This window comes from Psammomys obesus, unplaced genomic scaffold, assembly GCF_907164565.1.
Source record: "Psammomys obesus unplaced genomic scaffold, mPsaObe1.curated_primary_1811, whole genome shotgun sequence".
NCBI lineage: Eukaryota > Metazoa > Chordata > Mammalia > Rodentia > Muridae > Psammomys > Psammomys obesus.
The window spans coordinates 29,169,124-29,195,751 of NW_026592118.1; the positions used below are offsets into that span (position 1 = coordinate 29,169,124).

General features: G+C 39.9%; 1 protein-coding gene across 8 annotated transcripts in view; it reads left to right on the plus strand.

Annotated features, from left to right (window-relative positions):
- Positions 1–26,628, plus strand: part of Akap9 (A-kinase anchoring protein 9) — a 132,171-nt gene that overhangs the window by 21,202 nt on the left and 84,341 nt on the right. For 6 of the 8 annotated variants that reach the window (XM_055612829.1, XM_055612821.1, XM_055612827.1 and 3 more), the window contains 10 exons: positions 118–273; positions 1,841–3,961; positions 6,500–6,710; positions 8,612–8,688; positions 9,859–9,994; positions 10,837–10,922; positions 18,629–18,740; positions 19,176–19,362; positions 23,028–23,124; positions 26,227–26,301. In XM_055612829.1, coding sequence (XP_055468804.1) covers positions 118–273; positions 1,841–3,961; positions 6,500–6,710; positions 8,612–8,688; positions 9,859–9,994; positions 10,837–10,922; positions 18,629–18,740; positions 19,176–19,362; positions 23,028–23,124; positions 26,227–26,301 — 3,258 coding nt within the window. The remainder of the gene's footprint in view (positions 1–117; positions 274–1,840; positions 3,962–6,499; positions 6,711–8,611; positions 8,689–9,858; positions 9,995–10,836; positions 10,923–18,628; positions 18,741–19,175; positions 19,363–23,027; positions 23,125–26,226; positions 26,302–26,628) is intronic. The other 2 variants (XM_055612823.1, XM_055612822.1) reach the window with 2 other exon arrangements.

The window sequence follows — 26,628 nt, forward strand, 5'->3', positions numbered from 1 at the left end:
AGACAATTTTGAACTAAAACTAATTTGAACAGGCCGGTAGCTTTCATAGAACTCTGCTTGTTTTGAAAATAAAAACAAAAACTAAAAGCTAATGCAGTTTTCACTGGCTTCTCTCAGCTCCAAGAATTTGAAGCTGCCATCATACAGAGAGATGGTATCATCACTCAGCTTTCTAGTCATCTACAGCAAGCCCGGAGGGAGAAGGACGACATAATGAAAGAATTCTCTGAGCTGACGGAGCAAAGTCAGAAATTACAGATTCAACTCCAACATGTAAGTATTACAGCAAAGTGTATTATTTTTAGTAATAAATTGCATGCTTTTTCACTTTCCAGAACAAAGCTAAACTTACTGTGAAGCCACTTGCTTCTTTAGTGTACTGAAAAAAAACAAAAACAAAAAACTGGCAAATGTGTGTTATGTTAACCAAGAATTTTAATTCATATCCTGTGAGTTGTTTCCTGCTATTATTTAAATTAAACTCCCTATCTCTGTTTTGAGATTTCTACAAACTCTTACAGAGGTGGAATGAATGGAGTTTTGCAGCAGTTAAGTTTTGCAGCAGGAGTTCTGTAGCTGCATAGTACCTTTGCAGTCCTAGCATGGTTTCAGTTGGGTTCTGATTGGTAACTGGACCTGCACCTCCCATTTACTTTAGGTTTACCTTGGGAATCCATCCTGGCTAGTTTTGTGTCCCGTCTGGGCTTTGACACTTTTTTCTTTTTCCATTCATTCAGAATGCCTTTGAATTTTGTTTCCCAAGGACCTTTGTAATATAACTCAACTGCTTATAATAGCTCTATGAGTTCCTATGAGTTCCATAGGTTTTATTTTGTGCTTAGTATTTCAGACTGAAGCCTTTACTTGCAGAACTGACTAAGAGATCCAAAACTCTGCCAAGACTGCTGCTTGACTTGCTGCTTTGATGTGATGGCCATGATGGCCATGCTTGCAGTGTTCATCCTGGCATAGCTGCTATCTGCACTTACATAACTGGCCCCAAAAGGGAACTGGGGAAACGTTTCTCCTCTGTTTCCCTCTGAACTGAAGTTTTACTTCCAGGTCAATGTGCCATGAATACAATAGTTGACATAGTGTCTTAAACATCCAGCAGTGAAATCAACAGAGACTCAGAGGAAAGTTTCTTTTTTTTCCTTTTTTTTTTTTTTTTTTTACTGCTTAGCTCTTGACATTGGAACACTTTCAGATCTGAGAACATTTAGAGACTGCATAGTATTATAATTAGCTATCAAAATATTAAATAATTGGGATATTAATCAGTTAATTTTAAAAAGTGAAGATATGATGGGTTAGCCAAGATTAAGTGGGTTTTTAAATTATTGCAATTATTTATTTATTTGAAATAAATAATTGAAATTGAACTCAGTTCATCGGAACCATCTTGGCAGCATATAAGGGTATTTTCTTTTCTTTATTTTTCATTCTTTTTTGGCAGTGCTGGGAGAACCCAGTATCTCATACATGCTAAGCAAATCAGTCTGGATACCTTTAATTAAAAAATTATATTTTTATTATTTTAAATGCTCTCATACAATGTATTATTATCATATTCTTTCCTGTTCTCTCAGATCCTCCCTAGATCCCTTAATTAAACTTCTTAATCACAGCAAATGAAAGACAGTATCTCTTCCTAAGAAGGTCAGAGCTGTTGGAATAGTTGCTCATTCTAGATAAACAAGTCTTATGGGAACAGCTGAGGAGTGGACACAAGAATAAATTTCATTTTTTATCGAATGCTGTAAAAGGATGACTTTTGTCTGTCTTTTGTTAATAAAGTTAAGCAACAAAGTTTCTTTTTTTCTCTCTCTCTCTTCTGAAGGAAAAAGATAGGAAAGTAGAAAACTTAAATAAAAAAGAAATACAGGAAAACCAGGCAATCATTGAAGCATTGAATACAAGGATAATAGAAGAAGAGAAAAAAACTGTTGAGCTAAAGAATAAAGTAACAACTGCTGATAAATTATTAGAAGACTTACAAGAACAGGTTACAGAAAAGGACCAAGAGATCAAAAGCCTAAAACTAGAACTGGCCAGCTCTCAGCAAAATGAACGAAAGTGCTCTGAGGAGATTAAACAGTTAATGGGGACAGTTGAAGAACTCCAGAAGAGAACTCTTAAAGATAGCCAGGTGGAAACCAGCACAGTGCAAAGAATGGAACAAGAAGCTCAGTGGCAGCTAGAGAAGCTCCAGGCAGAGCTGGATGAGATGTATGGGAAGCAGATAGTGCAAATGAAACAAGAGTTGATTAGGCAGCATATGTCTCAAATCGAGGAGCTTAAATCCCAGCATAAGGAGGAAATGGAGAACACAGTCAGTGAGGATCAGCTAAAGTTAATGAATGAGTTGAACATACAGTTACAGGATACTCAGTCTCAGAAGGAAAAACTCAAGGAAGAACTCGGGGTGGTTTTGGGAGAAAACTCAGCTCTCCAGAGTCAGTTTAAAGACCTTTTAGAAGAATTAAGCTTCTTTAGAGACCAGGTTCAGAAAGCTAGACAGACAATAGCTGAACAAGAAAATAAAATGAGTGAGGCACGCAAGTCCCTTAACACAGTGGAAGACCTGAAAGCTCAGCTTGCTGCTGCCACTGAATCCAGAAAGGACCTGGAGGTAAAGCATGAAGCAGAGGTTACAAATTACAAGATAAAACTTGAAATGCTAGAAAAAGAAAAAAATGCTGTGCTAGACAGAATGGCGGAATCCCAAGAAGCCGAGTTGGAGAGACTGAGAACACAGCTCCTTTTCAGTCATGAGGAAGAACTTTCCAAATTAAAAGAAGATTTAGAAGTTGAACATCAAATAAATATTGAAAAACTTAAAGATAATTTGGCCATTCACTACAAGCAGCAGATAGACAGCCTTCAAAATGAAATGAGTAGGAAGATGGAAACCATGCAGTGTGAAACAGACAGCTTGATAACTCAGCAAAATCAGTTAATTTTGGAAATTTCGAAGCTAAGAGATTTGCAGGAACATCGTATTAATTCACGATCAGAAGAAATGACTCTTCAAATCAACGAACTTCAAAAAGAAATTGAAACCCTCAGACAAGAAAGATTAATTGCCATAGATTCTAGCACATGTGAATCGGAATGTAGATGTCAAAAAGAAATAGAGGTACTTACCAAGGAAAAGGAGGACCTCAAACTGCAATGTCTTCATCTAAATGAAGAGATTGAAAAGCAAAGGAATACATTTTCGTTTGCTGAGAAGAACTTTGAAGTCAACTATGAAGAGTTACAGAAGGAATATATTTGCCTTCTCAAGGTAAGAGACAATTTAGAAGACAGCCAGACTAAGCAGGCATTGGAATATGAAAGCAAGATTAAAGCGCTGAAGGAAGAGCTCCATTTGCAAAGAGGAAGGCCAGTGATGCAGCAGAGGGAGAGGTCTGGCTCTGCAGGTGACAGAGCCTGTCTGTCTGAGCCCTTGGAAGTTGGCGAAGTTGTTGAAAAGGATACAACTGAGCTCATGGAGAAGCTAGAAGTGACCAAGCGAGAAAAGTTAGAGCTCTCAGAGAAACTCTCCGGTGTCTCTGAACAGCTCAAGCAGTCACATGGCAAGGTTGATTCTCTAAGTGCAGAGGTTAGGTCCTTACAGCTGGAGAAGGAGCAGCTTTTACTGAGGTGTAGAGAACTAGAAACCCTCTCCAACCCTGATGCAACAGAAAATGCAGCCTTGTCCCCTGCGCAGTTGAATTCTTGCAAACCTGGGCTTGTGACTGGGACAGGAAGGCACTGTGCAGAGTCTGTTTCTAAAACCAGTGGAGAACTGGCTGAAGACTCCAAACTAATGATAGAAGATAAAGTTCCCTTTAAAGAAAGTGGGGGAGAACGGTTGCTTCTGCCAGCAAGAACAACTGAACTACCTCATGTGGCAGCTGATCCTTGTGAAAACGAAAAGCTCCAGCAAGAGCTCCATGCCCTCAAAGCTGAGCAGGTATGTCCATGTGCTCACGGAGAATCATAGTGAGAGCACAAATTCACACTAAAATACTTCTCATTTCTAGAAAACAGTAATCCGTATCCTTACCAGACAGTGAAGGTGAACCCTTTCATGTTCTTCTCAATTTTTGCCCATCAGTTGTCATTTTTACTTAAATATGGTTATTTCTCTTCCATTTAATCTCTTGTATATGCTGCTCAGAAAATAAGCTAGGCTAAATCATTTATATATATGTATATTTTAAGGAGTTACTGTTGAGAGACTTCATCTTATTTTTACATTATAATCACTTTGTTTTAGTGTCAGATTATTTTAGAGAGTTTTTCATACTGCTGTTTTCTAGTGTGAAACTTCAAGTTTTCAGTTAGGATCCCACAGTTGTTAAAACAAAACAAAACAAAAAACTCCTTATTTTCTACTGCTCTATAAACTGTCCAACTAAAACTGCTCTCCCCTGACCGTTATTCAAGTGGATCTCACAAATATGTGTGCTCACGGAAATAGGATTTACAAGAGAATCAGATGAACAAGAAAGGAAAGAAAGAGTTCATGTTGTCGGGTTAGTACTGATATAAATATCTGGCAAGAACGGCTCAAGAAAAGACAATAACAGCCTAATCTCACTTATGAATGAGGCTGTGTGAATTCTTATTAAAATATTACGAGGTTATCCCCAAGAATATACGAATTATTCAGCACCTGAAAATTCTATTTTTATTTAATCTCCACATCCATATCTACCAGGAGACAACCTGATATTTTAAATATTGTTGAGAAAGAATCTCCAAAAGTTACAGCTCATCTACAGTTTTAAATTAAAAAAAAAAAAGGAAAAAGAAAAAGAAAAAGAAAACTTTAGGAAATCAGGAATAGAAGGGACATGCTAAGGTCGATGATAGTTTCTTTTTATTTATGTACATTGGTGTTTTGACTGCATATGTCTGTGTGACGGTGTCAGATCTCCTGGAACAGGGGTTACAGGCAGTTATGAGCTGCCATGTGGGTGCTGGAAATTGAATCCAGGCCCTCTTCACTGCTGAGCCATCTCTGCAGCCCAGAACAATAGGCTGTAAGGACAGTAGGAAGTTTTCCCAGTGAGGGCAACACAGGACGAGGGTAGTCACTGTCAGCTCTACTCTCTGGACAGTAACAAAGTAGGAAACTTGGAAAGTAGGATTAGGAACTTGAGACAGAGGAAGCCTTTAAATAAAAAGACAGGAAACTCAAAGGAAAGGATTAAGAAATCTGATCATGCCTTTTTTTTGTGAACAATACCTAAAACAGGTTTAATCACTAAGAGCAGATATTTGCTACAAAATGTTACAAACAACCGACTATAAAGAAATACGTAAAGAAATACAAAGAATTTATTGAGCCAAATATATCAACAGATACAAGTCTTAGATAAGAAACCAAAATGACAAAAGAACATGAAAAAGTATTTTAACTTTAAAAATTCAAATAATAAAATAGCATTTTATCTTTATCACATTGACAAAATAACTGACTAATTATTATGGATATCAGGATGTGAGCACCCACATTTTTTATTCCAATTAAAATTAATTCAACTATATAAAAAATGAATTGGCAAGATCTACTCAAACTAAGCATGTGCATTATCTATGACCAGCAGTTACATTCCTGGGTAAGTGGGTGTGGCCACTGGACAGCAGCCCGAGAAGCTTGGAAACAAGCCAAAACTGGTATTTCTTAGACTTCCTGAGTCAGAGGTCAAAGGAAGACACGATGAGTCTGATTCTCACGGGACAGCTCACTAGCAAAATCTTTACTCATTTGTGAATATATGTAATAATTTACTGCCCTTTGAATGAAAGTACTGCAAGCTTACCAAAATCCAATTGATCTCCACCAAGGAAAACGGACCAGTTGTGTATTATTCATTTATACTATACTACAATTAAAATAAATTAACCTGTCACACATGTGGATTGATTTCAGAGGCATATTGACATTAAATGCAAAGAAATTTTTGAAATAAATACTTGAAATACACAATATATTGTGCTGTTCACAAGTACACTGGGAAATGATAATCACATTCCAAATTTTTGTTAACAGATTCAGGTAGGCAAGGAATAATTAAACACTATGAATTTAAATTTTGTCTCTAATGTATTTTCTTTCTAAATCTAAAGAGATGTAGAGGAAATTGGAGAATAAAAGAAAATGACAACATCTATAGGATTTATTGAGTTTTCAGTACACTGATGTTTATTTATATTCATTTTCCAGCATGTAAAATATTATTTAAAAGATTAAAATCTTGCTAGTTATCCTGACTATCTCAATGCACTATTACATTGAGTTAATAAGTACATGACACTACCTTTCTTGAGAAAGACAAGCATCTCAGTACATCTGGACGAAGACTATGAGCAGACCAGTTCCTTCATAGGAATTTTAAAGCCATGACATCTTTTGTCCTCTGAAGTTCAGTCAGTACACGTAAAAAAATAGAAGCTGAAGTGTTATTTTAACTTCCTGATGTTTCTGTACACTCACTCTAAGGATGAACTAAGGCTGCAGATGGAAGCCCAGCGCATATGTCTTTCTCTGGTTTATACAACTTACGCGGAGGAGATTTGTGAGTATATGGCAAAGGAAAGAGATGGAGCTCTCTGTAGCCTCCAAGAACTTGTTTCTGCTCAGGAGAAAACGATCGAGGAGCTTCACAAAACACACCAGTACCAGCTCCAGAGTGTTAGAGCACAGGAGACAGGTAAAGGTTCTGAATAGGCATCCCTTGAAAGCACTGTTTTGCGATTCTGTCCCTGTCTCAGGCCCTGTGGGCTAAGAAGAATTTACATCTGACTTTTTGATTTGTTTATTCATATCATTGAGGTGCCCAGAAAGCAAAAATTGGTGCATCATTTTCTCATGGAAGTATAATCCATTCAGCTAGGGCCTGGAGAATGAACTGAGAATCTCTTGAACTATGCTGAACCGCCACAAGAGAAACATTGGCCCATCTGTCTAGGGCATATGTATATAATTGGCTGCATTATTACTTGAAGTTTCCCAGAATAACCAATAATCCAGTTGACCTCCAGGATGAATACAAGAAAATGGAAGGGAAAAAAAGAGGAGTTCAGTGGCTCCTGTGAAGATGAGGCAGGAGCAGTTGGGTTGGCAGTCCAGGGATGTTTGTGAAGTGTTATGTGGAGAGCTGTAGAAAGAGCCATCTGCAAGAACTTAAAGTTCAGGTTGTATAACAGTATTGGGCAGGAGTCTGAGGAGAGAGGCAGGTGCTGCTTAGAAGATTGATGTGCCTGGAAGGCACAGGCTTACGCTTCCTGCCACTGAGCAGTCGTACTGCAGGGTTTTTAAATAGAGGAAGCAACAGTGATATTTTTTATTTAAGATGACACCAGTGTGATCAATGGAGAAAAATGAAATAACTGATGGGAAGATCAGTTAAACAACCTTAGCCATATTCCCAACAAAATGTTGACCTAAATGTCTTTGAGTGGAAAGAAAACGACAGTGAAGTTTTAACAGTTGAGCCAAATGCCACCATCAGCAGTTTAGAGCAGTAGGAAAGGGGGCAAGAGTTGAGAATGATCTTGAAGTTTCTTGCCTACATGGTTTCAGTCACAAAGGGGAGCAGAGCATAGACAAAAAATAAAGTTGGTTTAGAACATACAGTGTTAAGGATGTGTGCTTAACTTGGGAAAGAAATGGTCACTGGTCAGCCGAAAGGAGAAGTCTAAAACCCAGAGGAGACTTTTACCTAAAAATAAAAAGTAGAAGCAACATGGAAATGGAAGTCTAGAGGCCCTGCAGCCAAGAACTAGAGCGAGCTATGCTGGAGACTGGAGGTTGAGCAGAAAGTGTTGCTGGCACTGTGGAAAGCACATTGAAGAGGCAAGAGGGGGAGGGGAAGCTATGGTGAGGTAGCCGCCATTGATGATTTAATGGCTTTTTACTTCGGCTTCCTGTCCTTAGCTACCTTTGGCTCCTATGTTTACTCCAAGGAATAAGGTACTTCTCAAGTCTCCAGGGAATTGCTTTGTTGAACAAAGATTATAAGAGTCACTTAAGGAAAGATACCAGTTTTTAATTTCAGTCATTCTTTGGTTTTTCAACTTAGTAAGATTTTGCATGCATTGTTTGTATTGATACCTTTTCAGATAGTCTGTCCAGTGTTTCCTGTTGTAGTTGATTGCTGTATTAGTAAATGATAAAGTAGTTTAGTGAGTAGTGATCAGTGTTTCTGAAAAAAGAACAGAAAACTTTTTATTTGTATTTAATAATTATTGAATGAATTTTATTTGTGGTACTAGGGCTGAAACCCAGGGCCTGCACATACTAGTCAGAGTATCCTACCACTGAACTACGTAACAACTGATTTGTGAAAGTTGTATTTGAGTTTTGCAAGATGTATTTAATGGATAAGGAATGCAGGGGCATTTCTTGTGTTGAGATGTAGGTCCTTGCTTTAAACCCTTTTATAGAATAGAAATTGCAAATCTTAGAAATTTATCTGAGACAGTTACATTGTACAATGGAAAATACATTTGGAAGAAGTTGAAATGTTTCTTATTGTAGGGAAAGGAAGTTTCTAGTAGACTCCAGTTAAATCTGACAGTAATGGCTCACACAAGGTGTGTTTTCTGCTAGGTGATGGTGAGCCTTTACAGGTGCTCACTGAACAACTTCAAAAGGTGGTGACTGAGGAGTGCTCTTACATTTCAAAGGTAAGACATCACTTTAAAAGTGGTTTTGGACAAAAGGTACCGAAGTCTAAATTGCTACTGATTTAATGAGCAGAATCATCTACTCATGTTACCCCAAATCTCTTGCATCTGGAACTGTACTTAGAGTCTTCCTGAGTGCTAAGCTTAAACTGAGCATTTGACTTTTTTCTGATGGCCGATTTGGAACAAAAGGAATTTAGGGCTAGGGAAGTGACCCAATGTTTCAGTGCTTGCCTGTTAGGTTTGAGGTCTTGAATTCAGTCTCTAGCACCACAGAAAAAGAACAAAGAAATTTCAGATACAGACAAGTTGTATCTCCAATACAGCAGAATCTATAATTATTGTTCTTGTCAGAGAAGTGTTATTTAACCTTTCTGAGACTCAGTTTGTCCATTAAGGTGGCAAATGTGATAAAATTCTACCTTTGTGGCTGTGCTGAAAAGTTAATATGCTCAATTGCTAACTGACGGTGTGGTTTAACTTAAAAACATGCAAGAACTAGCAGGAACAAACAATTTGCCTCTTAAGTCTTTTAAATCATTGATTATTTCCAACTGTGTGAAGGGACAAAGGTAAAAGTAACTTGGATGGCCTATCAATTCATGGGTCACGAAGTGGTATCTTAAATGATAGTGGGATCATCAGCTGTCCTGGAGAGCAGTGGTGGATGTTTTTAACTCTGTGTATGTGCAGACCACAGAAAACACTTCTGCAGAATATAAAAAGGACACCAGTATAATCTCCTCCGTGATATACTACCATTTTGGAAGATTTGGCAGACCTCTCTGTCATTTTGAACTTTTCACCTTGTGTTTTTCCAAAGATAGTTGATATAGTAATGAGATTTTTTTTTTCAAGGTAAAAAGATCACATCAGAGCAGAGGCTATGTTAGGGAGTGATTGGTTACACTTCATGATATATTTCAATATTAAGAAAATAGAAAAAAATCCCACATCATGTTATATAATTTATTTTTCTGATAAAACAATAATTTCATGTCAAAGGAAAACATGGTTTTTCTGTAGATTGATTTTATGTGTGGAGGAAGGGGGAATTCAGATTACACTCATACTCTTCTGACCTGCTTTTGCCTTTAGGTTAATAATGTTTTCTAATATTTAGAAGAAGAAATTAAAATTTTAATTTAAAATATTCAATTTTGTTAACAGAGTCTAAACAGTGTTCTTGATGACTATAATACTCCTTTAAAATGTGAAATGAATATAGAAGAGAAAGAGAATTCTGGTGTTTACACTTCTCAGAATCAAAGGCCAGAATTACACGAGTATAGACAAAAAGTTCAAGGTAAAAAGCTTACCGTACTGTTAAACAGTGTTTACTTTGTGTAAGTCAATTGCTTATAAACTTAATTTAATCACAACTTAATTATAGATAAGTTTTTAGTATCTTATTTTTAGCTATGAAATTTATATTTAGTGCATACTTTTAGTCTTTATAGTATAATTGTTGTACTATGCAGATAATTTAAACACTTGAGTTTTTGTTTCTTTGTTCTCTTTCTTTCTTCCAATCTATTTTTCATTCTGATTTTTTCTGTTACCTGTCCTAGCTGTAGATCCTAGTCTTTAATCATTACTGAGTGTACTAAGTTTAATAGTTTGTAATTTTCAAAGCGAAATGAGATAATGAAGAAGTAACCTTTGCCAGGTGTGAGGGTGCACACCCTCAATCCAGTGCTCATGCTTGGGAGGCACAGGCAGGTGGATGTCTGTGGGTCTTTGGCCTTCTGGGTCTGCAGAGCATTCCCAGGCCAGCCAGGGCAGGGCTAGACAGAGAAAGAGATAACTTTCTTCATGTAAAGGTGGTGTCAGTTTTTTATTTGTAATAAATTACAACTTGAATTTCTTGGTGCTCTTCACAGATGTATGTTCTCAGTATGTTTGTATAGGTAATGAGCAACTCGCTAATAAATAGCTGCAGAACTAATGTATCTTGAGATAAGGCTTTCGAATTAATGTCATACCAGTTATTTCGCAATAATGATTCTTAAACTTTTTATTAGTAGATTTATGGGTTTTATTGCTACCAGATATATTTCTAAAGTTCTAAGTAGGTAAATCATGTTTTTAAAGAGGTAAACGTGTACTGTGAAGTGAAATTGTTTTAATTGTTTGTTTTCCATCCAGACTTTCAAAAAAGCCTGCAAATCCTTCTTGGCAGAGTAATGGAAGAATGCAACAAGCTCTCGGCTCTGCAGAAGCAGTTGAGCAAGGTCTGTGGGATAGAAATACAATATCTGCATTTATTTTATTACCCACTGGTCTAAAATAACTAAACATGCAAAAGGATGTTAGAAACTAAACCATTTATGTTGCTGCGAGAGCATTGATAGCAGTAAGCTGAAGAAATTTCCAAAATTTGAATGATATGTAACTCCCTGACATACCAGACGGTGATGTGGCTGGCTTAAACTCGGACCTCAGCTGGACTTTAATAGCTTGCTCATCTTCTTCCCAAATGTACCGTGTTCCTTGGGTTGTGTACTCTATTCTATTCCACTTTCCTTCTTCTCAGTTGCCTTATCCCTGACATCTTTGCAAATCAGAACCATAACCATTATACCTTACCTCAGCTTGCTCTATCTACACCATATACATTTCTTTACATTTCTCTCTCTTTTTTATTAATTAAGAAATGTTTTGTATGTCTCTGTGTGTGCCTGAATGTATGTCTATAAACCATGTACGCACCTGCTGCCCATGGAGGTCAAAAGAGACATTGGATCTCCTAGAACTGGAGTTACAGTTGTAAGCTGTCACGTGGGTGCTGGGAACCAAGTACCAGTAGTCTTGAAGAGCAGACAGTGCTCTTAACCCTTGTCTCCAGCCTCCATAAGCATTTCTTTAACTTCCTAAGTACCTGTACTTCATTTTATTGTTTCTTAGAAGTCTCTCCTTTGCATAACTAGACTGCTGTATTTCCTCTCTTATAGTATCTACTTCCGTGACCTCCAACTGAGATGTTGTTTTATATCTCTGCCTTCTGTGCTTCTGGCTGCTGTCTCTAATTTTGGTGTTGGTAGTTTTGTTTTTCCAGACATCATTTGGCCCTTTTTATTTTATTTATTTTTTTTATGTTTAGCTCATATAGGCATTCATTCATTCATTCACTCATTCATTCATTTATAGGTTTATTTATGATTTATACAATGTTCAACCTGCATGTGTGCCTGTAGGCCAGAAGAGGGCACCTGATCTCATTGTAGATGTTTATGAGTGATTGCTGGAAACTGAACTCAGGACCTTTGGAAGAACCAGTGCTCTTCGGTTCTGAGTCATCTCTCCAGGCTCTCCAGAGAGCAAAGCATTAGAGTTTGACACCGTGTTGTTGCATGTGCTGCTGCAGAAGTAGGGCTCTGTGTTGTCAGTTTTCTGTGGTTAGCTTTTTTGACAATTTTATCCAAAGTTTTTACTTTAAAAAATACAGGAGGCCTTCCAGAATGAAGTTTTATTTCTTTAGATTGAAAAAAGTTTAAAAAACAACAACAAAACACTTGTCTCAAAAAGGACACTCATCTGGATTTGAAATTAGAGCCTTCACTTTAAAACCACAAAGTATGATGACATGCTTGACCTTGGGCTGAAGGGATGGCTCACCTGGTTCCTAGCACCCACATGATAGCTTACAGCTATGACATGTGTTGCCTGTAACTCAGTTCTAGATTGTCCTTTGCCACCTGACCTCTGCACGTTCATGGTACACATGAACTCATACAGGCACACAGTAAAAATAAATTGTTTCAGATTTAATTTTTTATTATTATCATTTATTACAATTTAGAGACTCTGTATCCCGGCTGTGGCTCCCTCCCTCGTCTCCTTATCCCACCCTCCCTCCCTCTTCTTCCCCTTTGTTCCTCCCCTAGTCCACTGATAGGGGAGGTCCTTCTCCAGTTCCCACTGACCCTTGCCTATCAGGTCTCATTAGGACTGGCTGCACCGTCTTCCTCTGTGGACTGGTAAGGCTGCTCCCCCGTCAGGGAGAGGTGATTGAAAAGACAGCCACTGAGTTCATGAGAGAGATAGCCCTGTTCCTCTTACTAGGGAACCCCACATGGAAACTGAGCTGCCTATGGTCTGCATCTGAGCAAGGGGTCTAGATCCTCTCCATGCACAGTTCTTGTTTGGAGTGTCAGTCTCTGCAGGTTCCCCTGGGCCCAGATTTTATAGCTCTGTTGCTCTCCTTTTGGAGCTCGTCTTTCTATCTCCTCCTCCTATCATAAGATTCCCTGCACTCTGCCCAAAGGTTGACTGTGATTTTCAGCCTCTTTTTCGATACCTTGTTCAGTAGAGTCCTGTAGGAGGCCATCTGTGGTAGGCTCCTGTCCTGTTCCCTGTCTTTTCCTGTTTCTGATGCCTATTGTATTTTTTAAAAGAAATGCGTAATCCTGATCACATCTTTCTGTTTTAAACATTTTGGCCTGTGTAGTGCTGCTTTTTAAACTAAGGTCTTTGCGCATGTAAGGCAAACATTTTACTTCTGATTTTTTTTTTTTGCCTTATTTCTTTATTACCATTTATTAACTTTGTATCCCCGCTGCAGCCCCCTCCCTCATCTCCTCCCAATCTCATCCACCCTCCCTCTTCTCCCCGTGTGCCTTTTCCCTGGTCCCCTGATAGGGGAGGACCTTCCTCCCCTTCTATCTGACTCTAACCTATTAGGTCTCATCCGGTCTGGCTGTGTCATCTTCCTCTGTGGCCTGGTAAGCCTGTACCCCCCAGGGGGAGGTGATCAAAGAGCCTGCCACTGAGTTCATGTCAGAGACAGGCCCTGTACCTCTTATTAGGGAACCCACATAGAGTCTGAGCTGCCTATGGTCTACATCTGAGCAGGGAGTCTAGGTTCTCTCCATGCATGGTCCTTGGTTAGAGTATGAGGCTCTGCAGACCCCCTTGGCTCCAGGTATTTTGGCTCTGTTGTTGTCCTTGTATAGTTCTTGTCCCCTCCAAGTCTCTATATCTCCCTCTTCTTCTATAAGAATTCCAGCCTTTTGCCCAAAGTTTGGTTATGCATCTCCTTCGATACCCTGATGGGTAGAGTCTTTCAGTGGTCCTCTGTTGGAGGCTTCTGTCCTGCTCCTTCTTTTCTCCTACTTGCAAGGTCTATCTTATGAATGAGTATTGAGCATCTTCCCTAGGGTCCTTCTTGTTTAGCTTCTTTAGGACTATCGATTTTAGTATGTTTATCTTATATTATATGGCTAATATACACTTATCAGTGAGTATGTACTATATGTCTTTCTGCTTCTGGGTTACCTCACTCATGGTGGCAACTAGAAAAGGTATTTTATTGCTTTAGTTTCTGTGGCTTATAAAGTCTTTATTATGGACTTTGCCTACCTCATTTACAATTAACAAGGATCTATTTTTTTTAATCCCCTTCCTACATTGTATGCCACCCTTGTGATGTCTGGGTCAGTATTTGTCACTGTAACAAAATACTTAAGACAGTCAATCTAAAAGCAGAAAGTTACTATCCATGGCCACTTTCACCTACTGTTTTGGTCCTTCAGTATCACATTACCTCATAGCACAAGCACATCATAGATGAGAACTGCTTTTATAATGGCTGAGAAGCCAAGGAGAAAGGAAGTTGCTAGGGTCCCAGTGTCTCCTTCAAAGATATGCCCACAGACTCTAGCTTCCTTCCAGTGTTTAGCACCTCCAAATCAGTCTACCTCCTCCCAAAGCACCTCTCTAGTGACTAAGCCTTTGACACTTTGGAACCAGTTCAGAATGCAGGCAGTATCAGGTAGTCCTTTTGAGAGATAGGGTCTGCTCAGATTTATTCAGTTCTGTCATGCGAAGGAAGTGGTCTTCACCTGCACCCGGAGAGAAGTGTGGGTTTGGGCACAGAGAGGGAGCAGCATTTCAGGCAGAAGAGGTGACATACTCTTAGTCTAGAAGGAGAAACTAATTTGGAATATACTGCTGAGAGAATGGTGCATGTTACACTTAGATTTGCTAGGACAGTAGGCTGAGCGCTAGTCTGGGTCTGCATCTTGTAGACTTCTACATTAATGGAGATATTTTAGAGAGCTAGACAATAATACTTCATAAGAGAATTTAGGAGAAACCTAAAGAATTTTATAGTTCAATATGGAAAAAAGCTCAGGAATAGTGCCAATATTTGTCTTTTATTCTCTGCATTTACAAAACTTGGTCTGTTTCAGAGGACAGCGCCTTATGTGGTTTGGTGGGAACCCCAAGAACAGTCCCAGGTTCGTTGGTTTGCTGTAAGGACTTGGGTCTCAACATCTAGTTGTTTATAGACCTAAAGAACACAGGGCATAGTCGACATTGGAAGGGCTGGAGAGGCTCATGGCACAGCAGCCCAAGGAAGAGCTGTGAAGGGTGCATGACACAGCGTCCAATGGAAGGCCTGGAGAAGGCCCATGGCACAGTATCCCAAGGAAGGGCTTGAAAGGGCTCATGGCACAGTGTCCAATAGAAAGGCTGGAAAGGGCTCATGACACAGTGTCCCACGGAAGGGTTCAAAAGGGCACATGGCACAGCAGCCCATGTATAGCAGGCGCTTGTGTCACTTGACACACTTTAATTCTTCAAGCGTGAGTATAATAACATGTTCAAGTTGTGTAGCAACAGCACTCACCTAGCTTGGGAGTCTACAGTTTTCTGTCAAGTGGCAGATAGGCAACCTCCACAAGTGTTCGCACAGAGCATAGTGCCTTTCTGTGTAGCAGTGGTAACCCACAGTTACCATTCAGCCAGGTCTATATTAGAACTGTTTATCAGTTAGGTTTTCTAATTTCTGCCAACAGAAATCTTGGAAACAGCCCTTTCTAAATACACACATCTCAGAACTGCTCTCTCAACTCTTTGTACACATTGGGTAATAGTGGCTTTAACACAGCAAGAGAGCTACAGCTGCTGAAACATCCCACAGTCGCTCAGTATCAGGGCAGGACTGCAGGACATCATTGCATAACTAATCCTTGTCTCAGCAAATGAGCTCAGACTCTCTCTCCTGGCCCTTGTTGCATGCTATTCCTTCTGCGTAAGCTACCCATCCACCTCCATTCTTGTTCCTGATGCTTAGTCCAGTTGGTTTAAGTGTAACTTCCTTGTGCCATCTTTGCTTGCCTTTCTAGGCTTATACATCTTCCCCTCTGTTCCTCTGAAGTTCTCTTAGCCTACCTAGGTGCTTGTTTAAAGCTCTGTTAAGCATATATTTGCATCACATTACTTTTCATTTTATTATGATTGTTTACTCATCTGCCTTTTCCACAAGATTTCAAACATCCAAGTCAGAGAACACTGTGTTGATTCCCTCCTGTTAGCACAGCACTTGGATTGCACATGGTACAAAGGCTTAGTAGGTGTTTGTGAAATAATTAAAAATATTAGCCTGTAAAGCTATGATATCTGGTATTTTAATTTTTTTTCCCTGGGAAATAATAAGTAAGATTCCCCTGTTTAAATGCACTCAGGGGGCTGGAGGGTGGCTCAGGAGAGACAAGAGGGCCTGAGTTTAATCCCTCCAAACTCATGTAGAAGGTGGCATGTCCTGAGGAGGTGGAGACAGGAGGATCCCTGGGATTTGCTGGTCAGCAAGTCTAGCCTAACAGGCTAATTCCATATGCATTGAGAAACTATCTTAAAAACCAAGGTAGAGATTGAAAGAGGAAAATGCCTGATACTGACCTCTGACTTCCATGCACGTGCACTTCTACATATACATGTACATGCACAGACATGCCCAAACATACATGTAATCACACATACACACTCACACACACGAAAGGAAGTACAACATGTAATCAGGAGGTAGAAGTGTGGTAGAGGACACTTGCTGTCGAGAGTGGTGACTAGTTGCATTAGTCTCTAGGACCACAGCTTTTATCCTGCTGGTCGCTGATTTAGATATATTTTATTTAACTAGCTCTATTTTCTCCTTTTCATTCCGTTTAAGCCCATCAACAAGGTCATTGTCTTTGCTCCTTAAACAAAGGTCTTCTCACAGAGCCTTTCCAGAAAGTCATTGCTATACACAATTAAGGCCCAGACCAATCTTGTTCTTTTTTTTTTTTTTTAATAATAAGAACCGTGTTTTATTAATATTATTTATTACAACGTATTCACGTTGTATCACAGCTGTAGCCTCGTCCCTCATCTCCTCCCGGTTTCACCCTCCCTTCCTCTTCTCCCACCATGTCCCTCCCCTAGTTTACTGATAGGGGAGGTCCTCCTTCCCTTCCTTCTGATCCTAGCCTATCAGGTCCTAGTCATTAGGACTGTCTGAATCCTCTTTCTCTGTGGCCTAGTAAGGCCAGCTCCTCAGAGGGAGGTGATCAAAGAGCAGGCAACTGAGTTCATGCCAGAGACTGCCTCTGCTCCCCTTACTAGGGAACCCTCATGGAGACTGAGCTGTCCATGGGCTATATCTGAGCAGGATGTCTAGGTCCTTTCCATGCATGGTCTTTGGTTGATTTATCAGTGTCTGTAGGGGCCCCTGGGCCCAGATTTTTGGCTCTATTGATCTCCTTGTGGAGCTCCTGTCCTCTCCATGTCTTAACTATCTCCCACTTCTTTCATAAGATTCCCTGCACTCTGCCCAAAGTTTGGCTATGAGTCTCAGCATCTGCTTTAATACCCTGCTGGGTAGAGTCTCTCAGAGGTACTCTGTGGTAGGCTAAACTCAAGTTGACAACACATGCTGGAGAAGTTGAAGAGAAAGGAGAACCTTCCTCCGTTACTGGTGGGAATGTAAACTTGTACTACCACCTTGGATTCAATCTGGCACTTTGTCAGAAAATTAAGAATAGTGCTACCTCAAGATCCAGCTATACCACTCCTGGTCCTAAGATGCTCCACCATTCAAAAAGGACATTTGCTCAACTATGTCCATAGCAGCTTTGTTTGTAATAGCCAGAATCTGGAAGAAACCTAGATATCCCTAAACAGAGGAATGGATACAGACATCTTGATACATTTACACAATGGAAAACTACTCAGCAAGTAAAAGCAAGGAAATCATGAAATTTGTAGGCAAATGGAGGGAACTAGGAAAGATCATCCTGAGTGAGGTATCCCAGAAGCAGAAAGGCACACAAGGTATATTCTCACTTATAAGTGGATGTCATCCCTATAATATAGGGTAAACATATTAAAATCGATAGTCCTAAAGAAGCTAAACAACAAGGAGGACCCTAGAGTGGATGCTTACTCTTCATTCAGAAGGGCAAACAGGATAAACACAGGAAGTGGGAGAAGACAGGGAAAAGGGCAGGAGCCAATCTTGTTCCTCCCCTGTTACTCAGATCCACTTGACTTTCCTCTGAGTCCAAGTTGTCATAGTCAGACTTCACAGATACTGCTTCTCCAGTAGTCTCATTTCCTAGCTAGTCAATAAATTCTGTGAGGTCAGATCTTCTGTCTCTCTTTTTCCTCTATCTATTTGAATCTTTCTCCTCCCTCTCTCTCTCTCTCTCGTGTGTGTGTGTGTGTATGTGCGATGTGTGTACTTTTAAGCTGATTTTGTAATCTTCCTCTGCCTTATCTTAGTGTTAGACATGCAGATTCTTAAATATTTGAAGAGTGTCTTTATTGTAATGAGCAGCATGCCAATTGTCAGTTGTCTGCTTAAACCCAACCTCCAAATACCGGACAAAGTTATGTTGTCCGGTTTTGAGAATAAAAATTTGCTGCTTGTGGTAAAGTTTCAAAGTGCTTTCAGTTCAAATTTCCGTGAAACATTTGCTTTTGGAGAGTAAACGTTCCTCTGGATACAAAAGGACATCACTAATACAGTTTCATTCCTGTGGGTGTGACATTGAGTCATTTGTCCAAAGGAAACAAAGTGTTAGATTCAGAGCGGCACAGTTTTAGGAGATTGAAGAACAAGCCTGATGCTAGTGCCAGGTTGTACATTTATGACACAGTTCTTGTGTTTCCATAGATTTCCGAACAAGATCCAGTTAGTATGACACGTAAGATTGCTGAAGATGGTGTGAGAGAAGAGGAAGCAGCGCTTTCGCTGGCTCCTTGTCTGGCCAATTCAGAGAACACTTGTAAGTGTTAAGTGGATAGCACGTTACGGTACTTTTCTACGGAATGTTTACGCAATTGCCTTTTAATCTGATAATTGATGCCCTTAGGCATGATGGTCATCTTCCTGTTCAGTTTTCTCTCCTTCAAAGTGAAAAGTCTAGCCTCTTCATCTCGGGCCTGTCTCATTTCTTATAGTCTTATGTTTCTAAATTGTTTTAAGCTTAAAGATGTTAACTTGTTAGATTTGGCGATACTACAAGTGAGAAGATAAAAAAAGAGATCTTGACTCACTTGTTTTCTTGGTTTCATCAATGAGAGTAAGTGAGACTGAACCCAAATTATAACTAAAAGTGTAGTTTTAAGGAAATACTAGTATTTTCTGTACACACAATTAGGTAATTTTGCTTTGTGACCAAGAAACTTATACCAAGGTGTGCTTTGATTCTGTTCCTGAGGCACAGATTTCCATTGTGAGAACAGACTACCAGCAAGTGAAGAGAAGCAAGAACAGTTTCACGGGTTAGAGTGCCGCAGGGCCTCCTTACAGCAGCAGGTGAAAGAAGCTGAAGCAGACTACGGAGCAGGGATCCAGTGCCTGCAGGAAAGACTCCAGCCTGTCAGTGAGGCTGCAGCCCAGACAAGGTAATCCATGAGCTGTCATTCGTCATATCCGGAGAGGTTATTTCAAGACCGACGGGTAACCTGAGCTGAGAGTTGAGAATTTCAGCAGATCATTCTGTGCCATTGAGATGTGTGAATTATGTGAACCACAGACAGTTTAGTATAAGAATTCACTTACATTTTCTTAACAGTGTTGTTCTGCATGATTCAGTCAGATAGTGGGTGTGTATGTGTTGTGTATTCTGCACCTCGCCTTCACTACTTTGATATGGCCAATCCCCTAGCAGCATCAGACATGATCATTTCACTGGGTTTCCTTCACTTTGTTACAGAATGCTGACATTCACCAGTGTCTAAAGTAAACCCGCATCTTTTCAAAGTGCTCCTTTCTTAGTTCTCTCTGTCTGCCCTGACCCCTCTTTTTCTCATACCATCTGTGGTGCGTTTCTGTTTTCTCTGCCTTCAGAGTATGTGGGAACGGCACTACTCCTCACTAGTCCCGGCTCCTGCACATGGACCTCGGTACTCTTAACTCCTCCCTACAGTCTGTTCCATACACAGTCAACTCAGTGCCAGTACTTGGCTCCTTACAACTTAAGACAGACCATGTTACGCTGGTGCTCCTCTGTCCTGCACAGTAAGCCCCATGACCACCCGGACATCCTTAAATATATCCGTCTGTTTCTGCTTAGGGGTTTCTCATGGCACTTTCTTCTGTCTGGAAGGGATTCTCTACTTGCTGACATTTCCAAGATCCTGACTCCCGTTGCATTCTCACTTACGAACAATTGTCGTGAGTCCTTTTGGTCACCCCAGTGAGTCAGCAGTGCCTCTGATAAAGAACTATAAACCTTGGGGACAAAGAGGGAATCTTGGGTCATTAAGAAAGTGATTTTTTCTAAGGCCTTGTGTAGTAGGTGCTCAGTCAATACCTGTTGACTGTTTTATAATTTACTTGAGAAGTATGCTTGAACCTGTAACGAGTGTTATAAAAATTGTAGGTTTGTTCTGACTGCCTCTGCTGTTCTAGAACTTTTGTCTTCATAGGCACTTGTTACCAGAACCCCAGTGCAGGTTTTTTTTTAAATGGTGATGGAAAGTATGAGACACTGAATTCTTACATCTTTGAATGCCGTCTTATTCTCCTTTTGTTCAGGAACTGTCTGTAGGCTTTGGAATTGCTCACTCATTTTGGCAGGCTTGTAAAGCCCCAGGTTCTTTGAGACTAGCACTTCCCAGACATTCTTATACTTCAGAAGTGTTGGAGACTTTTAGTGTTTAATGTATAATAAAAAAATTCCTTGGTTGTGCATTTGGAGTCTGATAACAAGGTAACTAATGCACCGAGCCCACGATTGACAGTTAGAAACCATTTCTGTAGTCTTTTTGAGCAAGAATTTTCTGTTAACCAGTCAGTGTATTTCAAATAATCTTTTATCAGTGATTAGTCCGTGACTAATCTTTTACTGGTGATGCTTTCTCCAGCATGTGGAGAGAAGGCAGCAGTGGGTGTGGGGAGCAGCCCTGAGAATGGAGGTTGCTTTGCTTTTTCTGCATTTGGGCTCAAACCAGCTTTGTTGCCCTTTCTTACACTGTTAATTAAGGATTTACTGTGCTCTGCAATTAGACTCGAAATAGTTTAAAACAGTCTTCACTTAATGTTCAGTGGCCTCACATCAGAGCCTTTTTAGACAAATGTTTGAAACTGAAAAGTTCATGAATTTTAGAGCCATTTGACTTCTGAAGTAACTTTTTGCTGGCTATATGATTATGAACAGATTATAACACCTCTAAAAAGTAACAGAGATAATAATAGTTTCTTTTCATATCTTGAGGATTAAATGAAATAGAAACCGTGAAGAGCATTGAATAGAAACCATGGAAAGAGGGGTCAGTTATACAATAAAATTTAAAGGTTTCTGCACAGCCAAAGAAACTATCAAACATCTAGCCAACAGAATGAGAGGAAATCTTTGCCATTGGGGGCTAAGATACAGTCTTTACAAAGAACTGCAAAAATTAACACCAAAACTCCCAGTTAACAAGTGGGTTAATGAAGTGAGTGAATGGTTCTCAAAATAAGAAACACAAATGGCCAGTATGTATTTTAAGAAGTACTCCATATCCTTATCTATTAGGAAAGTGCAAATTAATGAGATTCCACCTGACCCCGTTCAAAATGGCCACCAAGATCAAGAAATCAAATGACAACAAAATGCTGGCAACAGCATAGGGAAAGAGGAACCTTTACTTACTGATGGTGGAAGTACAAAGCAATCTCTCAGAAAATCAAAAACAGAGCTAGTGCATGACCTCGCTATACTAATCCTGGGCGTACACCCAGAAGCCTCCACATCTCACCTCAGAGATACCTACCCATCCGTGTTTATCATAGGAACAAATAGTGGAGCCAGCTTAGATGTCCATCAACAGATAAATGGGTCATCAGAATGTGCAACATAGTTAACAATAAAATTTTACTCAATTGTAGAATAAACGTGAAATTATAAATTTTGCAAGAAAATTAATGAATCTGGAAAGTATTATAATAAACAAGGTGGCCCAAACTCAAAAAGATAAAATGTTTTCCCTTGTATTGAAGATGCAAGCTTGTAATAGCCGTGTGTGTGTGTGTGTGTGTGTGTGTTTGTGTGTGTGTGTGTGTGTATGTCTGTATGTCTGTGTGTGCGAATATAAATGTAAGGCTTAAGAAAATGAGAAAGGAAAGCCAGGCAGTGGTGACACACACCTTTAATCCCAGCACTTGGGAAGCAGAGACAAGCAGATGTCTGAGTTCAAGGCCAGCCTGGTCTACAGAATGAGTTCCAGGACAGCCAGAGCTACACAGAAAAACTCTTATCTCAAGGAACAAAAATAAAGAAAAGAAATTAGGAAAGAGACTGAGAATTAGAAAGAGTTTCTGGGGAAGATGGAGGAGGGGGAGAAGAATGCTTTATGACTTGAAAGCAGGCTTATGGGGAGGGTGGAGGTATATGAAAGTGAGTTCTATAATGATACTGAATGCCTTAAATATACTAATTTAAAAATGAGATGTTTATGTAGTAGCTTTTCTCAGGCATTTCAATGTAGTTATGAAGTAAGCATTATTTGTAAATAATTTTAAAAGACAATAATGTTGTGGCTATAAACTAGTGACATAAGGAAAGTTCTGGAATTTCAGCCCACGTCTGTGTAATATTTTTGTTGCACATTTCTGTAATGTTGCCTACTAGAGTACCAGGAAAATAGAAGAAAGGGTGATTGCTGATACATGTGATAGACAGGTTGTTGGAAGCATAGAGAAAAAGGCAATGTTCCTGTGTTGCTTGGTGGAGACTAGAACATGACTACATTTATGTAAAGGGTAAAATCAGAAAGGAAGGGACCAGAGGACGCATCAGGTTTAGAGAGTAGCAGTGAGTTCAGTGTTAATTAAAACTGGTCTTTTTCAAATTGGCGTAAAATAGCATTAAGTTTATTTGTTGATCTGCAAAAATAACTTTTAAAATTACATTACCTTTAAATATAAAAGTTAGACAAAAACGTGACTTAAGTTACGTATCTGTAAGCTTTGTCCTGTCATTTTTTTGTTTTCCCTCTTTCCCAGTACATGTCTGTTTGCTATAAACTTTGGATCAACAATGACTCAAAACTTAATACTTTCACCCTCTTTTATTTGTATTTAGCTTCTCCATTGATTCAGTGGTGTTTAAAGACTCTGATGCAGAGACAACAGAGTACCGTGGAAACTGTCAAAAAGAGCATATTGGCGACAGAACAAAGGTATTACATTACTTATCTTATTTTTAAGCCATTAAACAGCCTCATTTTGCTTACTCATTTTTATGACTTGTTTTGCTAATTATGCAGTGAACACAAAAAGAATTAAAATATTTAAAGAAACTTGCATTATTTTCTAAGCAGAGAGAGAACAAAGAGAAAGTAAATGTGAGGCTTTTTGTTTTCCTTACCCAGGTATATTATCAATTTAAATTTTGATCTGATTTTTCTATTTGGATGAAAGTACAGTCACATCATTTCCCCTGTTCCTTTTCCATCCTCAGGTGTCCCCTAAGTGCCCATCTTACTTCTCAAATTCATAGCCTCTTTTTATTATTTGAAATATATATATATGGTGTTTGAAATATATACATGTACATATTTCAAATACCATCCATATGTGTGTGTGTGTGTGTGTGTGTGTGTGTGTGTAGACAGAGAGAGTGAGTGAGAGAGACTGACTTATGTGTAGGAACTCAATTTTAGCCCTATCTTTCTATTTGGGAAGCAGGACGGGCTGTCTTTCAGACAGTGTTCAGGAATCCCCAAGATCAAAGGTGCTGTTGCTGAGGTGGCAGAAGGGTCCTCTGCCAGCAGAGGCCACACCTTATAGGAAAGCTCTTTGAACATGCCCACCACACAGGGAAACCTACTCCACTCTTCAGAGCTCCAGCAGCACAGCTCTGATCGTCATGTACTTTCAGGGAAGATAGAAATCACTGGTCCTTGTTAGTGTCTGCTTCAAGGAGAGATGATGGCCGCACTCTATATCTGCTGTTCTCATTTGAATCACTGTTTGGATGAAACTCACACTGTTGTTCTGTTGGTGAGATGGAGACAGCTCCAGCAGGGCATCACATGCAAGAGAGACAGACATCAGGCCAAGAGGATGCCATGGAGGAGGCCGTGGAGGGAGGAGACCTCCCTGACCATGGACAGTGCCTGTCAGGCACCAGCTCTGAAGAAGAGGCAGGGGCCAGCACCCAGAGGCCAGAGAGCACTGACAGTGCCAAAGAAGGCCTCAGAGCAAAACAAGCCAGAGCAAGCCTTGTGTGGGACCCAAGACCCATTTCCAGGCCCCACCTCTTGCCCTGTGGAGACGGCCTAGAAGTTCTGTCATAGTGACAGATCTAAAGCTCCCGCGTTCAAAATCTACAAGTCAAAGCAAATGTGAGGCTCCTGAAACTCAGGAAGAAAAGTCAAGTGTCAGTCTGTGCTGCCCATTGGTGAGGAGCCCTGGTTTCTGGAAGGAGAAGATAGGGAAGACAACGCTGACATGGTGGGGCTGTGGCCACTGCACGTGCTGCCAGTTGGAGTATGTGACAGATTGGACCCTCTCCACTGAAAACTCTCAGAACTGGGAGACACTTGGCTTTAGAGGAACATCTGGATCTGTGGCTATCTGGGATTGAGTGACAAAGAAGCTATATATAAGATCTGCATCATGGAAGCACTGCTCTCTGTGGCCTAGAGTCACTGACTTCACATCTGTGACAGACAGTCAGGCCAATATGCACCACTGTGACCATGTAACACACCTTAAGTTTCTCCATTTGCTCCTGGCCACAGCTTCAGGGACCTATGTTTCGGCCCCATGTGAAGGAGTCAGCAGGAAGGTCATGGCAGCTCTCAGTTCTTGGGCTAGGTAACTCAGGCAAGGCTCAGAATTGTAAAACACCATCCTGTACTTTGGGCACACTAATAGCTCTGTCTTCATGGAGGTGAAAGAGCCACTAGCAACGTTTCTGTGTCCTGATGATGGTGTGACTGTGGCTGTGCTACAGGCATAGACATGGCCTCTGGTGGTCCACTATGGCCTGGACCATCAGTTGGAAACCTCTGATATGCAAGGGACATTCCGGCCTCTGAATGCTTACAGGACCCTGCCCCAGGAAGCAGGCAGGGACTTCTCCAAGCAGGGACAACTGGGTTTGGGGAAGGGGTAATGTTCAGTGTATGGGTTAAGCCTACCTCACCCATCTGCTCTCAGGCTGTGTGCTTTGGCTACAGCTCTGTCCCTTTTGAGATGTACTGGAAATAGGGTATAATATGGGCCATCACCAGCATGCTGGTTGCTGGGCTACTGAGCCCAGTTTTGATAGCCTGGAGAATAAGCTGTCCCCAGACTAAGAGGTGAACACACAGTGGGAGAATATACCTGTGCTGCTCATTGTCTGCACATCCAAGCACTAGCAGGTAGGATCACTTTGGAGCAGCAGCAGCAGGGGTGGCTAGAGAAGCTGGGCACCACTCTGATGCTAATAGAGCTGTCTTCCAACGCAAGCCTAAGCAGAAGGGCTAAAATGACACGGCAAGCCTGCTGAAGAGGAAGTGTCCTGGACCAGGAGCACAGGCCCACTGGGCTGTGATCATCTGCACTGGGTAGATTTGTATCCTGAGCCAGAGACAGCAAGGCCTGAGGTGATATATAAGGACCAGGAGACAACCTCATCAGGCTAAGGCACTTGCTGAAGACCTGAGTTCCACCCCCAGAAAAAAAAAAAAAAATATATAGTAGAAGGAAAAAAAACTTACTCCCCACGGTTGAATATTTGACCTTCACAAGCACACAGTGACACACACGTGCATATACATACTCATAAAATAAACACAATGAAAGCAAAAGTGAGCCATTAAACAAAGATACTCACATGGTTGTTAAATACTGTGATGGTAAGAACGTGTTTATAGTTTGGAAAATGCTTATGTTTGGTATTCTGACAATTTATTGATATTTGTGGAAAATTAGATCATATAAGTAAACGTGAAAAAGAAAAATAATGAACCAAGAAATGCACAGTTTGACGTTTAACTTAAAGGAAACATCTATATACACATAGTGGTACTTATTTTAAGTACCACTAACCTGTGTGAGTATTGTTAATTATAAGATATAATATCTTTCTCTCTTTTTACAGTAGTATAATTTATCAGAATTAATGTTTTTAATTAAGGATAATAAATTTACTTTTTGTTAAGAGTATCCATAGTTTTCTAGGAAATATATTTGGGAAAACATTTAAGATTAAGAGATTAAAAACAGGTGATAACACAATTGTGTGAATAAATGTTGTTTTTCTCATGTATTTTTTTTATGAATTTGAGGTGAAGCAAGAAACAAATATGGTTATGTTGATGGAAAAACAATATCAAGAACACTTAGAAGAAGAAAAACCTAAGGTAAGTGGGTAGCTGATAAGGAAGCTGTTCTTCTGTTCCCTTTGAGTCTTTTGCAGGCAGATGTTACTGATGGTATGTATGTAATACATTTTGAGTCATATGTTTTCTATATAATTTACCTTTAAGTTGTCAGATAATAGTACCAACTATAAATATTTTAGTTGGTTTTTCTTTTTCCATTTGTTCTTTCATTTATTTATTTACTTACTTACTCACTTATTTAGAGATGAGGTCTTGCCTTTTAGACCAAGACAGCTTCAAAGTCATCATCCTTCTGCCTCTACTTCCCAAATTATGCACCACCACACCTGGCTCTATAGTTGGTTT